The 21,328-nt window shown below is 39.3% G+C and overlaps 1 protein-coding gene across 1 annotated transcript in view; it reads left to right on the top strand.

Moving 5' to 3' along the window:
- gpc6a (glypican 6a) overlaps nt 1-21,328 on the top strand; it is a gene marked incomplete at both ends in the record, with an annotated part of 131,616 nt that overhangs the window by 75,261 nt on the left and 35,027 nt on the right. Inside the window, one exon of the mRNA XM_079216548.1 lies at nt 7,069-7,234. Coding sequence (XP_079072674.1) covers nt 7,069-7,234 — 166 coding nt within the window. The remainder of the gene's footprint in view (nt 1-7,068; nt 7,235-21,328) is intronic.

Below are 21,328 nucleotides of genomic sequence, written 5' to 3'. Positions count from 1 at the left end.
CAAGGTGTTGTCTTCCAAGAGTGTCTTTTAGAGTTATCTCTCATTAGGATCGAGAGTATTGTCCTTTATTTTAATGATTTAGTTTTCTTGAAGATGTCTTATTACTGATAGTGAATTCAGGTGAGTGTAACGGCTCCCAACTGTGGCCTTTATGGGATGAAATAAGAAGCGCTTGCTTTATTCTTGCTGGGGTTCATCTGATTTATAATCTCACATGGCCAATCCTCAATGAAGTTAATGCTCACATCAGGAGTCTGGCTGAAATGATGACTGCATCTTTGAGCTCTCTCTCTCTCTCTCTCTCTCTCTCTCTCTCTCTCTCTCTCTCTCTCTCTCTCTCTCTCTCTCTCTCTCTCTCTCTCTCTCTCTTTTAACCCTAGAACACTAACGTCGGGTGATTTTCACCCAAGCAATTGTGGTTTTGTTATTTTCATTGTGTTGCTTTTGTCTGAGTTGCGTGGGTCCTTGTGTAGCTTCAGGCTGCTCACTGACGGTATTGAAGGTAGGCGTGTCTCTCTGCTCCAGATTTTCACCCGACGTTAGTGATAGAGGGTGAAACAATTTCCTTCACAGAACAAGGCGCATATGGCCCAGGAACGACCTGAACAAAGAACAAGTTAATAGCTTCATTATTTATATTTTTAATCATGTTTTATTGCCGATTCCCTAATTTTTCACCCAATTTTGAGCCTTTTTTTTATGGTGATACCTGTTTTTCGTTTTATGAGAAGTTCTATAGGGTAAAATTAAAGAAGAGTACTTCAACTTGCCTTGTATTGTTGTATTTAATATATTTTGATGAGAAGTATATTTCACCAGGTACATTATATCGGGTGAAATATATTCGACGTTAGTGATGGTGTTATTATTTTTAACGTTAGTGTTCTAGGTAAAGCAGCAGGCTAATGAGACTATTATGAGTGTCTATTCCTCACCCCACTCTCATTTGTAAGGGGAGCATTTCTCTACAAAAAAAACGAAATATAACTAAGTTCATTCCCTTGGTAACTGCTATTAAGTAAAAGTACTTATACAACAATGTAAAATCTGACAATTAAATGTATGTAAAAGGTACAGCAACATGTATTTAATTTAATGTATCAACAGTGAAAATACTTGGTAGCCCCTTAGTCACTTTAGGTAAACATGTTATATCAAACTAAGTACCTTTAAACAAATGAAAGTGATAGGAAATGTGATGCTTTAGCGTAATCAATATATGAAACAGAAATAAATTGCTTCACCCTGACCAACTACGAAAGTAAAAAGCTATTACAAATGCATACATAATCATAACTTGCAATTGTTTACAACTGCCAGCCCCACAAATGCAGTGTTTGAGGAACAACCTTAAAATCATTTGGAAAAGCTAACTTATACACTTATTTTATTGTAATTGATTACCATTAAATATGCACAGAATAATCACAGTGATGGCTCGTCTGCTGACAGAACGAAGCTAGACAGCTAGCGTTACTGAAGCTGGGGTTACATTGACCTCCAATATGGTATGTTCAAGCTCCACTCAGTTAAAATGAGTATTTAGTAAAGGCGGATTATGATGCTTTTACATGTAATCTAGTAAAATGTAGTTCTTGCTGATAAACTTGAACAAATACAGTTGTTTAAAGATGTGTTCACTGCAATTCAAAATAAATTGATTGAGAGAGAAGTTGAATTTTCTAACTTACCATTTTATAATATAAAATTAGAACTACTAAAGATTATTTTTTTTTAAATATCCTATCTCCTGATCATTTGAATTGGGTTGTTATGCAAATAACCACTATAGATGACGTTAGAAAAAGTTAAAGGATAATATTTAGGATTTTTAAAGGCTAAGACATATGGGATATGGTTCAGGACGGTGATGAAAAAAGTTAGTCTAGAGCCTTGCTGTAGTTTATAGATCTCAGAACAAAAAACATAAATTGAATCGGCATAAAACAGGCCAGACTTTAAAAAGCTTTAAAAAGGACTTTCAGTTGAAATGGAATACTTCTTTCTGTGCCATATTGTTACTTTTACTTAAATAAAGGATCTAGATACTTCCTCCTCACACTGACTCACACTCAAGCATATGCTCTCCACGCAATGTTATCATAGCACTTAAACATCAGATGAGTAGATTAGTTTTTTAATCTCACTCTGGATCTGAGGCATCCTACACTCAGCCTGCTTTAAACTATTCCATCCACTTAACTGTAAATAAGTGCTAACAAGATTATCAGATTACACTTCATCCAGGGCATACAGTGACTGCTGGGCCGCAGTAACTGCAATGATGTAAGAGTCTCCCTGAAAGATAATTGCATTAAGAGGCACCATTTTAATGCCCATTTTCTAAAGGCTCTCAAAACTCAAGGGCAGATTAAAACACGTTTCCTATTTGCAGTATGAAATATATTTCTTTGGTTGCAACTAAAAAGTCACACTGAATGTAAAGACTTCATTCGGAACGTGTCTATAGTTAGGAAATCTCTCCCAGTGTTTTCTCCATGTCTCTTAAATAGGCTGGCCATAAAATGGGCCAAGTTTAATTGAATTGACAGAAACAGATTAATCCCAGAACTGTTTTATATTGTTTTATATTTATATTCAAATTGCACTTTATTGTACAAGTTGGAATAAAGAAAGAAAAAAGTGTGATGGTACTATATTGTACAAAATGACACCTGCAATGGTTTAAGGATGATATGTTATCTGCCTGCTATATATTCATTATGCTCTTCTGTATTGCTGCTATCATTTATACCATAGCAGTGGAACAGTGCATTTATCAAGGGGATGTATTCCAAAGTCATCTTGTCAACTAGTTTGTGTTTTATGATAGTGGTTTAAACTGGATTTAATGTCCTTACCCAGGTACAGGGACTGGGTTAAGCTGAGCCAACAGTGAACACAAAGGGGACGAGCACCCCCTCTCTCTTTCCTCTGTCACTATAACAAATATATATTTATATGCAAATTAGTCTGTGAAATAAAATGATTCAAATAGCTTGATAGGAACATTTTATATTTAATCTGTGGGGTTTGAGTTGTTGATAGGGGAGAGGGAAAGAGATTGCTGGAGATGATGGAGATGCATGAGCATGCGGGCGGAGGTGGAAGTGCAATCTAAAAACTGTCTCGTCCCTGTCTCAGACTGGTGAATTGCATGTAGCAGTCAGATTTGACTCATGGATCTTTATGTGTGATACAGATTCCGTCAAAACAGAAACTGTAGTGAAGGCACAGAATGACCAAATTTAAATCTTAAGGTTAAAGCTGCATGTCGGCTGTTCAAGGACTGTCAATCAGTTAATTCATTAATGAAAGGGCACACTCTTATTTGGTGTTGACTGCTTTTATAATCTGAACATATCTTTTTTACAAAATTGATCATTATAAAATCCTAAAATATGTATTTGCAAGTGACAAATTCTTTGTGAATTTTAAGAGGCAGCTCCTTGCAAAGCAAACACTGTGGCTGCAGTCGAATAGTCAAATAATTACCTCCTAACGTCTAACCCTAAGCACTTTTCCTTGACCTCTGTGGAAAATGTCACGGGGTCAAGGAAAGATAGGAAGGAGAATTCATGAGGAGTTAGGAAAAGACAACTGTTGAGTAAATCCGACTCCACTTTCACTAAGCCACGTAGTTATGATGCGACGGCAGGCGCATGTTAGTGACGTCAGTCTGCTGCGGTGAAACTACAATGTTGTAGTCCATCTCGGACCACGATAAAGCGCATCTTAAATACTTCGTCCATGTGTTCTTACAGTGTTGCGTCATGTAGACGATTTAAACAACCCGGTTCATACTACTTTATTAACGAGGTTGGAATATAAATTAAAAAAGGAATATGAAAGTGAAACTACTAATAAACTGTCTCTTTGTTCAGTTTCAAACATGCTAAATTAAATACGATCTCACACTAACAGTTTATGAAACATCACACAACTCAGTTAGAAGTGTTGATTTGATAGTGTTTTATTCTAATGTGACAAAATAGTTGATTCAAAAGATGATAATTAGAAACATGACTGATGAAGAGCTCGTCCAGTTTAACACTTTTATCAAAGCTTCTGTAGCTGAAGTCAAATAAAAGAATGAGGGCTGAGGCTGAAGTACAACACCAGAGAGAGCAGATCAAATACAGCAGTTTGATCACATTACAGTAGTTCAGCAACAGCAACGTAACGTCCGTAGTTTGCCACCCGGTTTAACAGATTATTAAAAGTATTTCCAAGTTATGCTAATGATTATTTACACGATCTTTGTCGGTCATGATCATTTGTTCTCATGAACGGCCGAATTATGCGTCACTTTAAATGTTGCCGTCGCAAGGAATTGTGGGATGGCATTATCTGCTTTCCTTTCGTAAAGGCAGGTCCAGTGTTTCCTATGCTAAAGGAGCTAAGTTAGGAAGAATTGAGCTCCTTTCCTTTGCATTTAGAGAATTCAACCGGCACTTATCATGGCGGCCACTTAGGTACTTCTGAGTCATTTCACTCAGTTAGGAAGATTCCTAACCAAAAAGGACTATTCGACTGCAGCCTGTGATTGGCAGGTGCTTGTGTCTGTTTCTGTCCAAGTGTGGCGCTTCCTGCCACCTGCCCGTTCCCTCTGTTTGTGTGCTTGTGTCTTGCCTGGTTTTTCTCTATCTGTTTCTTTTTTCTTGGTGTTTATTTCTTTGCTGTTTGCTTTTCTTACATTTGTTTCTCCCTCCAGCACTGCTTGTTAATTAGAAATTGTATCAATTAAAACACTAGTTATTGTTGTGCATTAAATTAAATTATTGTGAAGGGTCCATATTGGCTGATAGCAGACACCTATTAGCACTATGGTAAATATATAATGTATTCATATATCATATATACATGGATACAACCTTACTCATATTCAGCATCTATAACTATTACTTAAACATGTAATAAATTGTCATGGAAATATAAGTGTTTGTATCTGTAGGCTGATGTATAGGCAGAGAATGAATGACACGATAGAAAAAACACAGCCATGAGAGCTGTAAAATGTGTTCAATAAAATTAACCTTGATTGTGAAAGTTTATCACACTCGAGTGATATTAACAATTCACGCAATACACATACCAGCGGATATGCAGCAGTGGAATTGACAGCTAACAACCTAGTTTAATGGTTCTCTTACAAGACATCACGTCATGTCAGAAGCAGATTGCAAATGTCAAAGATGGTTCACCTGGTCCTTGTGCCAAGCAGGAAATATAAATACACTAATAGTCTACATATCTGTCTCTTCCTCTTCCTTATCTTTTCTCACATATGCATACAGGTGGTCTGGCCATTGTACCAATAAAGTCAAAGGCAGTCTGCAAGTGTTAAACTGGGTTGTGTCATAGCAGAGCATCAGGTGTTGCCATGGAGCTATCAAAGTGCATATAGATATTTTTTTCAGGTTCATATCACTTCTATCTTCTGCTGTAGTCTCTTTGTCTCTCTGTTTCTTTTTTCTTTCTTCCAACATTATTAATGTTAACAAAAGGCGTATATAGCCTCAGCAAGTGGTATATGCTTTCATTTGCAAAAGCAAATATTTATGCTTTTGCGCTGTTCTGTCTGCGTCGCTCTGGAATTACACTGCCAAAATGCTACTTCACTAACAAAGACCACGCTAATAGCGATATGGGTTGAAATGGTTTATTGTGAGATGGAACGAGAGGGTTGGATTTAGGAAGCGGGAAGGAGTTGAGGGATGAAGGGATGTCGGGGAGAAGGAACGAGAAGGGTAGAGGGGGTCATGGAAAGAAGGTTGGAGGGCTGTGGTGAGGGACCGCTGGCGTCTGTTTGAGGTGATAGACGATGGAGGATGGATGGAGATGTCAGACAAGGAGGCCGAAGAATGCCATCGGGAACATAGACTCCAATACTTTGTCCATGGATGGAGACAGGTAGCCTGAGCTGTGTGTATGGATGCAGCGATTAAGGAGTTCTGAAGTGAGGGGCAAACGTTTCAGCTTTATGGAGACCTTTGAGTAGCATGGCTATGTGTGAGTGCGTCAAGCCTGGACACGGAGCTCCAAAGGACTTCTTATCTCTGTTGTTTCTTCTTCTCTACAACATAACAGGGTTATGACATGTTCGATGCATATGATATAAATTATTCTTGTCATTAGAGTAATAAGGAGAATAATGATGAAAGGTTTAGACTACTGATAATAACAGCAGCAAATGATATAATAGAATGGCGATAGTAAAAGAAGTAATGGTATTGGCAATAGTAGAAGAATGGTGGATGGGGCTGCGTCTGTGAATAGCTGGATGTCTTCTGGCTTGGTGATATGGTCGTCAGGTGGGAAGTGGCTGTTGAGTGCAGAGCGCCCGAGAGCGGTTAGCGATTCTCTGGTGATGCGTGTAGATGGATTAATTCATTAATGAAGAAAGATGGATTTTTGTTACCGGCGAGAATCTGTTGCCCAAGCGCGTCGGTGGTCGAGCAGATGCGACTTGGCGCGTTGGATGCCGTGGCTAGAGTAAGACTTGGGGTTGGAAAATAGGATCGTGTGCTGAACAAAATCTAAAGTCAAGCATGAATACAGAGGCTGACAGGCCAATTATCAGATATATTCTTTCTTCTGCAACCCCTCCTCTGAAGGGAAGCAGATGTGAGAATCCTGTCGCTTTCACTCAAGCCGGTGCAATGACATGGGCCAACAACAAAAGGCACAGCCTTCACAAGGAATCAAGATGGACAGAGTTGTAAACATTGTCTTGTCATACAGTTTTATCTGGTGGGTTTTCTACATTTCAAGCTTTGGAAGATGTGATGTAGTGTGGCGATGTTTGTCAAATGTTGAAATGCGTCTGACTTTTCCTTCCCCTGAACTTTCGATTGGGAATTACTATTGATGCTTGGTTTCTGTGGAAACCTCACAATGTTTTGGCGAAATAAAGAAATATAAAAAAATGCGTTGTGCAATATTCCTGTTTTATGACAACTTCTTTCTCCCTTTTAGGAATCATGCAGCATGTCTTAAAAGACGTATTAAGGTTTAGTGAGCTTGAAAAGACTTGACCTAACTGAGGCACTTCTCTTTGCTTCATAGGTGAATGTAATCCCAGCTTGTGTCAGAGCCTTGACCAAGATGCTGTACTGTCCATACTGTCGCAGCATGCCGGGGCTGAAACCCTGTCACAACTACTGTCAGAACGTTATGAGGGGCTGTTTAGCAAACCAGGCAGACCTAGACGCTGAATGGAACCTCTTCATCGGTAAGAAATAAAAGATGATTCAAATTGAGTGCCCTTCCACCTGCTTTTTATTTTCTCTGTGCAATTCTCTTTAAGGGTTGTGTGTCTGTCTGACTGCCTGTGTGCACACTTGTACTTCTGAGTCTGCATGCTACTTTTCAAATGCAGGGTCTTTGAATAGCCTCTGTGGGAACTCAGTAGGATGTGCTGTGTTAGATTCAGCTTTAAAGGATTTACAGAGACAAAACTGAAATCTTATTTGTGAAAGCATTCCTTCTTTTTTTCTGTCTGAAATGTTGTTTGCTGTTGCTGGAACCCTGGCAGAGTGCTTAGAGCTCTGGTCCCTGCTGTTTGGGATTGATAAAGGAGAGCAGATCCTAGGCAAACACATTTTCTATAGTGTTTCCAGCTGAGCTGGGTGAGTAATATAGCACTTCGGTAAGGCTGTAAGTAGCTGGATGCTGTAAGCCCTCCTGTTAAATGGATACCAAGGAGGCACATAGAGTGTTCCCTCTGGATCTTTTGTAGGCCAATGCTTTATTTGTTATGTACCCCAATCCCATCCTCCCACCCACACTAACATTTTAATTTTTTTTTCAAATGGGGAGACATTTTTTCAGAGACATCCCTGAAGACTGTGTGTCAAGTGAACTGCACTTCTAAGCTTTTGGCTGTTTTGTGACAGGCCTGTCATTTGAGAAACCATCAGATGACGTAGCGCTTGTTCTCTCCGATGGCATGTCTGAAGTCCCAGATCAACACAGGCCCCTATGTACTGAATGAGATGTCTCACAGCTTTATGACATGTGTTAAAAAGTTAGTGTCTTGTTCGGTTGTGAAGAGGCAAATCTATTGCCGCAAAGGGACGCTCTGCTTGACAGTAATGGGAAAAGCTGTTGTTGCAACAGAATGATGAATCTGGTTCAACAAAAACGCCCTTGGGGTGTTAAAAAAGTGGATTTTTAATTTTTACCCATTTTCTGGTGCTGACAGTGTTTTTAGGATTGAAAAGACAATCTTGATGGTATCATAATTACAACTGTAGAGCCCGAGGAATTGTTTATTTTCTCCATGAAAGAATCATTTTTTGATTTTGTATTCATTATCTGTTGCTAAAGAACTTTGATTTGCTGACCATGCAGCTTGCAAGAAATATTGATTTACCTTTCAGAGACAACTTCTAAATGTTTCACAGGTCAGTTCTCGCCACTGGAGCACATCTATGCATTATAGAAATGTATGGATTGAGACCATACACAGTCTGTCATTGTCATTCTTTAAAATCATCACTTATTAGTGAAGGTTAGATTACGAAGGTTAGAAGTACAGCTTTCCATTTTTAAGAATCCTCAATGACATTTACCTGTGGACTTGCCTAAATGCCTAAATCAGTCACTATTGATACCATTGATTTGTAAGACCACAATAAAAGGGACGTCAAGGCTTTGTATTTAGTTTTAATCTTCAACTGCAAGGGACAAGATGAGTTCTGAAAATGCTCTGTAATCTTTATAAATCCGGCTGAATCAGGGACATTTATGTAACAAATTATTCAAACAGAAATAAGTGGAATGCCAAATTGCTAAACTAAAACCATACACAAAAAGGAAATCTCTCTAATATACATAGTAGCTTAATTCTTACTTCGTGGAAGACTATTTTGAAGAGAGATTTCTGATTAAAGGAGTCAGTAATTGAAGCAAGGTTGAGTGATTACTAATATTATAAATGTATTGTTACATTTAGTTAAATATAGTAAAAATGGGGCAAGAAAATTGTCCTTGCCCTTTTACTCTGTTTCAAGAATGTATTAGCCTTTACTAGCGCAGCACAACACATAGCCAGCTAAAAAAAAAGACATGCCTAAAATGGATTAACTCTTATGTGTAGAAACTCGCTAGCCGAGCAGAATCAATGCTACTAACAACCTATTATATAACACTCGTAAAAAATAGGAAGTAAATGAACACTGCCTAGCGGTTTCCTATGTATATTTTAGACTACTATAAAATGTTTCCATGTCTCACTCTAAAGCTCTTTTTTGATATATTGTAAAAAATGAATGGATAGAAATAGACGTAAAAACAACATGATTTTAGTTGTACGCAGGTCAAGCCAGTGAACTAAAGTTTTTCTCCAGTGCCTTTATTGTACAAAGCCAATAAAAAGCCATTCCACATGGAGCATTTTCAATAGAACAAGAGCAATTTGTGAAACAAACTATAATACTCAAGTATAATACTCAACACATTTCAAGCTTGAGACGGAAAGTTCATGCGAGGCAATCAGACAAATGTATAACCACTGTTTTAAATATACGCATATGAACACCAGCAATTTCAATATGAAGATGTGAATATCACACTGCAAGTTCTAAAAGCATTACAGGGAAGAGGAGAACAAATGTGCCTCTACAGTATTTATTCCTAAAATATGTGTAAAGTTGAAACAATAATAACCTCGGTGAATACTTTGATGTAGCCTACATTTCAGTGCGCGAAAGAAGAATGATTACAGCATCCGTGTCATACATTTCAAAGTTGCAGTCACAATACAGCAGTTTAGGATTGTAAAGGTTGTCGTGAGGACATCAAGGCTTTCAGACTTCAAATGGAAGACAGACATGTCCTTGAACAATGAGCACAAACCTGAGGAAGGATGTGATTTACCTGCTCGTACCTGTGCTGACTGATTTTAGGCATCTTGACTTTGTGTGTGTGTGTGTGTGTGTGTGTGTGTGTGTGTGTGTGTGTGTGTGTGTGTGTGTGTGTGTCTGAGTGAGTGTTCGGGAAAAGAATTCATCGTTTGGCCAATGGGTGATATCAAACCATCAATCACCCGCCATCGTAACAAATTTCCCCAGCTCTGCATCATGACGGACACATCATTATCATTTTTCTTGTCAGCACCTTGTTAAAATACCCTCCGAGAGAAAGGGAGAGGACACATGCTGTTATTCACACAGTACGGCAGTTTTTCAGGCTTACACCAGGATCAACGGCATTTTTTTATTTATTTTTCAGCTGCTCATGGTCTACATTAATGGCAGATTTTAATTGAGTCTTTGCAAAGCCCAAACCCAACAGGGATCTTCCAATCATAGTTTTTCAACTGTAACTGGGCACGCTGCCCTTTAGATAAAAATATGATCATGAAAGTATGCTACGCAGCCAAACAGTTATGTGAGACCAACATGTTATGGGAGACCAAAACAGTCTAATCCATCATTATTCCTCATCAACATGATGACCTAGCTTTACTCTGGAATACAAAAACAATCTGAAAACATTAAAAAGTCCACTTGAGACCATATTTTTTATCAATTTATGTAACTAACTCCTGTAACTCAATTAAATAGCTTGCTATTACTGATAAAATCAATACATTTACAGTAGTCATCCCATGATTTGTAAATAGCATTGTATTCCCTTTTTGCATGCATTGGGATATTCTTTTTCATATAGGCTTTGCTCTCTAAGAGCTGTTGCTATTGAGTTCATCCCATCACTTTGAGTCGATTATTTAATTTGGGCGCTGATGCCCCACATTGGCCTCTCTTACGTCCGCACTTGTGATTTATAACTGCCGTGCCCATTGTATTCAGCACCAAGCAGTTAAAGAACAGCTAGCCTATGAATGAGCTGCATTGTCAAGCTAAGGCCTTCACGCCACTTTGGTGGCGGGAACGGCAGTTGGGCAGACAGTGAGGATACCTTATCGGAGAAATAGCTGACATCTTCACTTAAGATTTCCAGGACATCCCTGATGAGGGTTCGCTGTGATGGCTGCTGGTTTAGCTCCCTCCATAGCGGGTTCTCATTCAGGGTTTTCTCTCCTCATTGTTTGGTGCACTGGAGGCTGATGAGAGATATGAAGCCTCGCATTTAGGGCTTTTGTCCCCACAGTTGCCAGAAGCCCGCAGCAGCAGGTTTCTCCTTTTCAGCATCATTTACCCGTCACCAAAGCTCTTTTTTAAGACATGCATGGCATCCTAAATTCTGCAGAAGGTCTAAAAGACGTCACACTGCCAGCAAAACAACCTGCAACTGCTCTCGGCCTCTCAGACGGAGCCTTTTTACCAGCAAGACATATCTTGCTGTGCCATTGCTTCCAACAACCTTTCCGACCCCTGAAAACTAAGAGTGGTTTTACGCTACAAGCCCTTCACCAGAGTCCAATGGGATACAGAAAATTTCCCCGGGGCAGCTGCAGAAGCGTAGAGGGTCAAGAAAGGGGCACCCTCAAGCCGCTGCGCCTCAACCTTCTCCAACTTCAGGCCCTTCTCCTCCCAACTCAGGCGGTCGTTGCCCAAAAAGCGAGAGTCAATGGCTAGCTCCCACCTGGTCAGTTGCAGCAACGGGACGTGGGGAATGCGTGTCTCATTCTAGTTGAGCAACGGACACAAAACGACCGTGTATAGGGCAAACTACTTTCCTCTAAAAAGCAGTTTCCTGCTCCCACCAACACAGACAAATGCTCCCCATCAGAGTAACAAATCCACTTTTAAAATGTGCATTACTGACCTTTAAATAACTATCCCCCCCTAGCCCAGCACAACTAGGGTCAGACCATTCGGCACCACAGCCTGCACTGGCCCTTTAGAGCTGCACGTCATACGGAGGAGGTTGTACAGCACCTGTAAACACTGGGAAGAAGAGGTCTCTGCCCCCTGCCCAGTATTAATTTACCTGGGTGTGGATATTAACTTAGTCACCTTGAGTGCATAGCTGTCTTCAGCCAGGCTGGATGCTCTCTTATGTCACAAATCAAACCCTACAGAGTGGTGACGGCACTGCCAGTGATTTGCCTGCTAGGTCTGCAGGCCATGTGGTGGTCCCCCTGGAACTGCTCCACATGAGGAAAATCTAGAAGTGGTTCAGCCGTCTCTGCCTCAATCCAACTCGGCCCAAAAAGTTAATCCTGACCATCCCTCCCACACTGCAGTCATAACTGGCATACTGGGAAATGTTCAGTCATAGGAAATGTTCCCCTTGGGGTATGGATGTCGTTTTACATGGACACATCTCTATCTCTGGAATGGATGGAATGTGCCATTCCCAATTGATAGGACATAAATTGGAGAATTCCCCATCCATGCACATAAATTGTCAAGAGCTGTCCACAGTACAGAAAGTGCTGAAATACTTTGCTCCTGACAAGTCATGTTGAGAACAGATAACATGACAGGAGACTTCTGAGTCCCAAACATGTTCTGGGACAGGTTTGGGACTGGATATTGCCTCACAAGAGAACAAATAATGCACCCTGTGGTTCTCCATGAACACACACAGACACCACTAGGAGTGGATGCATTCTCTTACCAACCCTGGCCCAGATTTCTCCTGAATGCATTTCCTGCAGTTCCTCTGATTCCTTGCCATTTGGCCGGCATTCAAGAGGAGTCATTTATTTAGGTGGCACCAGAATGCACACGCATGTAATGGTCTCCTCCACGTGGGTAGATGGTCTGTTTTTCAGCGTGTAAAGAGAAGCTCAGCTCCCTTGTGTTAACCTACCTTCAAATGTTTTATTTTTTTCAAGAGAACATTTTTTGTGATTCCTCTTGTGAAGTGTTTATTAAAGGGAGTCAGACAACAGAAAGATGTCGTACACTCTCTTGCACCACAGTGGTATTTACCAATAGTGGTGCGCATCCTTGGGGGTCCCTGCTTTTGAGCCTTTAGCCAAAATCTCCCTCAAGATCCTATTTTTCCAGACGGCGCTCTTCCTTGCTCTGACATCGGCTACAAGAGCGAGAGGCCAGTCTCGCCGTCTGTCTCACAATCCACATTTCCAACAATGTGCCTTTAATCCGATCATCACTGGTTAGCGGAGCTGCATGGGGACCATGGGTACAGAATTGACGGTGCCGCTGTTCTGCAACAGCAGTGCTGTTTGAGGAGAACGTGGCATATTTTTTCTCCACGCGGCTGTGGCACAGTCTGTGCCTGTTAGCCCTTAACCCAACAGCGACAGCTCTTAGAGGTTGAAGCCTATACAAAATAGAACGTGTGTTACCTATCGTATCTCCAAATTCTATGAGTGTAGACATAGCCCTCCAAGCTGTGTTAAATTGCCTGCTATGGTTGCATGGCTGTTATAGTATGTTGCAAGTGTGGACGTAAGAGAAGCCCATGAACCCAATAGCAACAGTTCGTAGAAGGTTACGCCTGTACTCATAGAATGTTTGGTTGAGATATCCATAGAAGATATATCTGCTATTTAAAATGTATTGTCCCTTTTTCCAGCCTTTTATTGTATTCAATTTGTATTATGTATGTATTATGTATTAATATATAGACTTGTGTTGTCCTCTGTTCAGTCCATTGACACCACAGTGTAAGCGATCCTCATTGATTTTATTTGCTCATTTCTTTTTAATTGCATGGATTGTGTCCCAGTGTAACTGGACCTCCCCACAAGCTTCCAGTTCATTAGAATGTAATGCAATAATGTGTTTTGTCCTCCAAAAATGACTTTCTGTGAGGTTGTGAAGATGAACACCCTGCAATTGCTTTACTTTAAATGATAAAGATAGCTTGGTAGAAAACTAAGCTCCCACTTTGCTCTAACTGAACAGTGTAGTCTTTCAATTGTCAACAAATGTTCTACATTTCTCACTGTAAAATCTCTACAGTGTCACTCAACATGCTTTTGCTGAAAACTAATTCAGTGGTCTTTAAGATTCCTTGAGTATGACATATACAAATCCTGCATCTTTAAGTGAAATCAGAGACAATTACCATTTACCAGGTGCAAACACAGCCCACCTTTCCCCCACCTATGGCTTCTTCCTGACTCCCCTGCTACTCCTTTCCCTCTACCCCCGCTTTCTCTCACACACACACACACACACACACACACACACACACACACACACACACACACACACACACACACACACAAGCACACAGGCACACATACTGTACATACTCAAGCTGACTGAGTATCAAGCATGCTGGTCCCATGCTGTAACAGACATTACGGGATGAAACTAGTGGGTTCCTACATGTCAGAGAGATGAGAGTTGGATGACTCACTTAGCTTCGTGGAAGTGATCTTCATATCCTCAGCATAATCAAGAACCAGTATATATTCTTTATAATTGCTACTGGCTGTGCATAATCTGCAAGATATTACATGGGTCAGGAATGCTTACGCAGCTATACTTTATATACAAGCCATATATACGTTTCGTAGTACTGTTTCGTAATACTACGACAGCTGATGGCCAGTTATGTTTTATTTAATAGTTGTATTGCTGCCCCAGCAGAAGCAGTAGTGTCTTGCAGTTGTATCAGTCAAGAAAAGTGTTGATTTAAAAAGACATGAGAGTTCATATGTGGAGTAGGAGTAGCAGACAGTGGCGGCCGGCCAATAGAGGACCATAGGGCCTAGCCCCACCTTTAGCCAACAAAACAAAAAGAATATTTATAATATTATTAATTATAAAAAATTATAATAATATTAATAAATTATACAAATTGTCAATATTTGTGCTTTTGAGCTATGGCGAGTGCGAGCGCTGCTCTTCAATGGAGACCAAACGATAATTCAGTATAATCTCTCCTCCAACACCCGTTTATGAGAAGAACTTTGACGGAGAAACTACAGGTAAAACACCTGGTCCCAGATCAACCGGACCTCACCATAATGCTGCGTTCACACCAAAGCCGGCCTGACTTTACTCGCTCGACTTTATGTGGTTAATTCGCTTTTTCACTTTTTCACTGCGGAAAGGGGGCGCGGCTGATCTTCGTGGCTTTACTCCGTGAAAACAGTTACCGTTTCTGCTATTCACCATTGACATATACTGCTTTATACTTGTTGTGGAAGTCCCACAAACGTCTGAACATCAAACGCCCCCGTGTCTGGGTTCATAATATTATGAATATTATGAATATTTGGCTAAGCAGTCGTGCTAACGCCGTTTTTACTTTCCATGCTTGCTTTTTAAATCAACGTGAACCGATCTAGCATGGACAGCTACGAGAGTAAGAGACATAAAGCACTTTTAAGCAATTAAGAAAACATGAGAACACCAGGAGGACACACATGGATAACTCTGTCAAGCTAGCATATCAGGCTATGTCAACATCGCTGCACAGGAATGCGGTGAACAAACACAATGAGGTGGATAAAAACGGGCACATTTTATCAAAAATAATTGATTATGTGAAGTTTTGTTTTGTGGGGCTTTTGAGTTGGCCTTGCATGACGAGACTGCATGACGAGTGCACTGTAAGACAGCCAGCGTTTTTAAAGGCACGTCAAAGACGGCACAAAACAAGCTGTTGGAAGGTATGCTGTCGGTTATTATATGATATTTATAATACGGGTCGATCAAATCAAGCATTCTGATTGGTGGAGCGTGAGTCACGAGGTGTAGTTTATTCAGCCATAAAGTACTGTACAGCCTGTTTACATTTAGAGCGTTCTATATCAGTGCGCACTTAAAAACAACAGGTAGATTTAAATTGCGCGACCGTTAGTTGTCATTTCAAGCTTGACAGTTACCAAACATGTTCGTGTAAACTTTGATATTGTAACGTCCGCAGTAACGACCCGCAGACGTTGGTTTCCTTAACTTGCAGGTGTATTGCTTGAGTGTTCACAGTATTGCAACGGGGCTCTTCGCTAACAGTAACGTTAGCTCAAATGGAACAGTTAACAAGCTCACTTAGCATCCCCCACACTAGCATAACGAACGACAACACAACGTCACTTCCTCCCTAAAATGAGATGAGGAATGAAAAGGGTTTGACCACAAAATCGTGATAATTTCTAGTGAAAGATAATTACGTCGGTCATTTCCCGACGCGAGGCAAGTTCTCTAAACATCATGGAGGAGAAAAATGACGGAGAAAAGACGGACAGAAGCAGCGAGAGCACTTCTTTACATCGGTGGCTGCGTGTCATCCTCCACCTGCTTCCAACCGACCGATTTACTGACCAGGCAGTCAGTTTTATAGTCCCGTATGTGCGTCCCGTACGTGTATGGCGGTTGCATAGCAACCGCCATACACGTACGGGACTATTTTCTCTGTTGCTGAAATGCGATACACAAGGTTTGGTGGCTACAACTATTTTGTGCTGAAAGGGAGCTTACTATTACTATTTATAAAGTCGCAGGTACCCGTATTGTAAAAGCTCGAGGCAGTACTGTGTCTACAATAATTTACAGTTCAAGGGTTTGCCGGCCCTCCGCCGCGCGTCGGGCCTAACAACTCCCTTGAACAGTACATTATTGCACGACACAGTACTGCCTCTCGTACCTTATTGCTTAAGTAAGTAGCCCAATTTGTGTTCTGGCTTTAGAAACTGTTTGTCAATCAATGTTGTTGTTTGTGTTGCTTGCGTTCAGCTATATTTATCTGGTTTCCTGTAAGATGAGATGCTTTTATTTTGGAGGCGGCTCGCAAAGTTAAAAAGGAAGTCGCAATGTGAGCGGAGTGAATGTCAAAAGCTACTGACAATATGGTCAGTTTTGTATACAAATTAGAAACAGTAGCGATATTAGCACTATGCGGAAAAGGCACAAGGTTAGTTAAAGTTGTAATAACTGTGTATGTTTTAAGGAAATTGGCGTGAGTGTTGGCTCTGTGTGTGTGTGGGGGTTATTAATGCAAACGAGGAGTAACCAAACATAATTATCGTTTGTGTGCCTTTGTACACAGCTCTTACGTTGGTTTCGGGAATTTATCAATACATTTGAAATCATTAGTCAAGTGCAGGACTATCTTTCGTGGGGGTATGCAACATGATATATATGATATATATATATATATATATATATATATATATATATATATATATATATATATATATATATATATATATATATATATATGTATATATACATATATGTATGTATATGTATATATATATATATACATATATATACATATATATATATATATATATATATATATATATATATATATATATATATATATATATATACATATATATATATATATATGTATATGTATATATATTAAGTATGGTATAGCCAAAGTAAATAAAACGGAAGAAAAAAAATGTCCAAGAAATATTTGTTTGTGAGCTACAATCCAGTTTCATAAATGCATGAAATAATGCATGTGTAGACTCCCCAAAGACATACAGATATGTTGGCAAGTTAGTGAGGCTTTTGCAATTGATCTGGATTGAGCTGGATGTAAAATGCATTTTTTTTATTCTTTCTAATAGCAATTTATGTTCTTGGAGGAAAAGAGCCTTTTAAATGATGTCTTACAAAGAGATGGAGAGACTCCCTGGATAAGCCACTAGGTCATTGTAAGGCGAAGACATATTCAGTCATATTCACCAGTCACCAATCAATATTTGGTCTCTGATCCATTAGTTAAAAACCCACATTCATCGGTTCAGGTCAGAAATCAAACCCAGGTCCAGTCATTTTGATCATGAAAAATAGACAATAGAGCTAAAGTTAAATTCATTATTGAATTTATATTGTTCATGTATTTTTCCATCGTCATCTGGATTTCTTCCAGTTTAAATGTTCTATACTTAGAACTGGTATTATTGCTAAGAAGTACTCCATGAAATCGTTGCAGGTGCTGAGTAGCAATAATTTGCTGTGACTTGAAGAGACAGCAGCAACAGGCCACACATCAAAGAGCCATACTGTTGTACAATATTTAGGGGACACGTTCCACCACTAAACAGAAGTCTAGTTTTCTTCTTGTCAAACTAGCAAAGCATGTAATTAAGGAACCATTTCCCTGAGCATGCTCAGCGATGCAATGATGCCTCCCTGACATGGAGATACTCTCCACATCAAAGATGCACTTGCAGAGTTGTCTTTGTTATTTAAAATAAACTACTGTACACTGGCCATGTTCATTTTGTCACCCAGAAAATTGGAATGTGTTGCGTACAGAAAAACACTTGTAGGAAGAGAGACAATGTTACCTCAAAGGACATTTGTTGACTACTAAAATCACGTTTCAGAAGTGGTATCCTATTAACTGTCTCTTCATTATTTTTGTGCCGTCATTATTACAAAAAAAACAAAGTAATGATACATGTATCCATTCAATCTCATTGTAATTATTATTATCTTCAATGCACCGGTGTATTCATGACATGTATGTAGAACCTAATCGTTATAAGACATTTTGTCATGGGTGCTATTTGTCATTGTGTGTGGAAACACCACCATTGGAATAACCGTCTGTCTCCATAAATGTATGCAGGATGTCATCAATTGATATAGTTGGATAATTAGTGTTTGTATGCAGGCATTTTCTACAGTTTTCACTGGCAGATGGTGAAAGTTATTCCCTCCATTTTCATCACAGCAGCTCGGAATCATTGGGCAGACTTATATTTGTGGGTACAGGGTGGTAATTCTCTTTACATTATGTTATCATTTACGATTCAACAGTTATCCCAGGATGAATTCACATCAACAGCGGAAGGGAAATTGCTGCAATAAACAAACTGTTGCTGATGCTCACTGGGAAGTCCAAGCGATTTCAAAATGTATTTGATAAATTGAGTCAGTGTTTTAACATTTTTTCTGCAGCCGCTTTGTCATTGAAGATAATGACAGACCGTGCCTCACCCTGGAGCTACCAGTTTACATCATTTGGATAGTGATATGCTATTAAACCCTAAAGACAAGGTCACGCAGCATGGTTTTGAACATAGTCTAAGCCTGGAAGGTTTCCGTATTCTGGTCTTGCACGAGACTTGACACTCTGGTCTTCCCATTGACTCCAGAGCAGTCATGCAGAGCCAAGTAGGATTGGCTTTCTTCTCATGTGTCTCATTTCACTTTGGCCAGTCTGACATATGTGGTGTGAAATACTCCAGGATTGTTTCACCACAGAAAACTGAGTTCTCCTAGAGATGGCCAATGAACCAAAAGATAAATCCTTACTAAATCGCACTGAAATGTATTCTCCTCCAATCTTCAAAAACTAGAACATAGAAAAATGTTTCTCAGAAATGTGCCTGGATCAGTACAGATTAGTAAAACATATATATATATATATATATTCTTCATATTAATATTAAGTAGTTCCTCAGCAATAGGCAGCAATCCAGAGAGCATATATATTATAACAGATTATTATAGGTACCTGCTCAGGATGGATCTAGTAGTATGTGACATCAAAATTATGTTGACTGAGCAGTGACCAAAGGTAAAAGTAGTCAATTTGATCTTTCAGATGGCAGAAATACCTGTGAAAGTACAACAAAACATCAAAAATGTCATAAAATTAAAAGATCACAGGGTTAAAAATACCCTTGACAATTATGAAACCTTGATTCCACATCTTCACATAAAGGTTGTTAATTTGTCATAGATTCACACATGAATTAATGTTGTTTCCCCCAAGACACTCTGTGGGTAGTTTGTTGGAGTCTTTCCAAATCCCTCTGGGTGAGGGGAAAAAAGGAGAGTTTTCCATTAGAAAATAACCGAACATGCAGCCTGGAGCCAAAAAAAACAGCATGCATCCAGCAGTAAACAACCAAGCCAATACAACCTGCCGTGTCAGTCAATGGATAGATGGGTCTGAAAATCAATTGTGTATCTGTTAATATCAGAGGTAAAAGACATATTCAATCATTACATGAAACCAATGCCATAAGTGTATATCAGTCAAGTACAATATCAGATAAAGGGGAAAAGAAAAAAGCATTGATGAAATCATTTATAAAGAAAACAGGTTTTAAAACAACAAGCACTACTTATATTGTATGCAAGCCTTTGGACTTAACCTCCATCATTGAACCAAGTTAACAGAAGTACAAAACATGATCATTTATCTTCTTGACGTTTTTTTTAATTTCAAAACGGTATTCCTATTCTGTGTTCTGTCCTATTCTTTGATGCACTCATGTTATAAAATAAGCAACTGTTGTCACAAAGATTTGGAAATCTTAAAAGGATTTCCACAAATTAACTCATGATGCTTTGTGCTTTCAAACAATGTTTAGTTTTTGATGATTGACAAACTCCAGTCTGCTGAAATGGACAAAAGGAAAAGTATAAAATATGAGGGAAATATAAGAAGTCATAAAAGGTGGTAGTATATAATAGAGGGCGTGAGTTACAAACGGAACTGAACAGCCTGTGCACAAAGATAAGGGCCTGTCTTTGACCTCCTAATGATGTATTGTTGGAACAGATTATTCTTTAAGATACTCTTTATCATCCGCCCATCTTTGTTTTAAGTGTTCCTGTATGTGACATCATTTCAGAAGTTATTCAAGCATGTAGAAGTAACAATTTCTCTAGCAATTCATATGGCTGACTCATTCTCACCATCCATCAAAAATTCATTAAGCTTTATGAAAAATAGGTTGTCAGAACTCAGCTGAGGATATCATTTAGGTCTTTGAGGCTTTTATAGAATGAGTAACAGATTCGCTGCCAATGTCTCCTCTACTCTCACTGTATTCCACTGAGGATTTATCTGTGGTAGCATTGGAGCAGTGCTCTGCTAAACATAGGCAGCTGAAGACTTCACAGGACTCGGGTTGGCCCCACGCATTGACCTCCAGCCAGCTCCTGATGGAAATCTAACCAAGCATCACGCCCAATTTGAGGGTCCAGAGTAAACAAACAGGAGTGCTCTTCAAAGGTACAGCTACTAACAGACAGAAGAGTGGGGTCCGTCTGTAGTTATGTTCCCTAAGTATGCAGTCAAAGGCTGCGAAAGCCTGGATTACAACATACACAACCCCAAAAAGGTTATTAAAAATGATGAAATAGATTACAATATTTTTGTTCAAGAAGTTGGACTATTGGGAGGACTTGGGAAGTTTAGGAATGCGTGATTTGTGAGTTGACGAATTCTGACACAGTCGTTTGTGGTTTAACATGTCATCATATCATAACTTGTATGATATAATAAAGAATAACCTGTTTTACATCATATGTGATACACTCCTGTCTTTGTCGAATCAGTAACAGGAAACATGATATTTTCTATCAAAATTAGATTGATGTTACAGTTATAGCAATAAATAATGACATTTGATCCCTTTTTTAAGCAGCATATATGGATAATAACTGTAATGTTCAGATCCGTCATTCCTCAAGCTTTGGTCAAAATCTAGATATTATGTAGT

This window comes from Taurulus bubalis (genome assembly GCF_910589615.1).
Source record: "Taurulus bubalis genome assembly, chromosome: 4".
Lineage (NCBI taxonomy): Eukaryota > Metazoa > Chordata > Actinopteri > Perciformes > Cottidae > Taurulus > Taurulus bubalis.
This window is presented reverse-complemented; position numbering and strand designations above follow the sequence as displayed.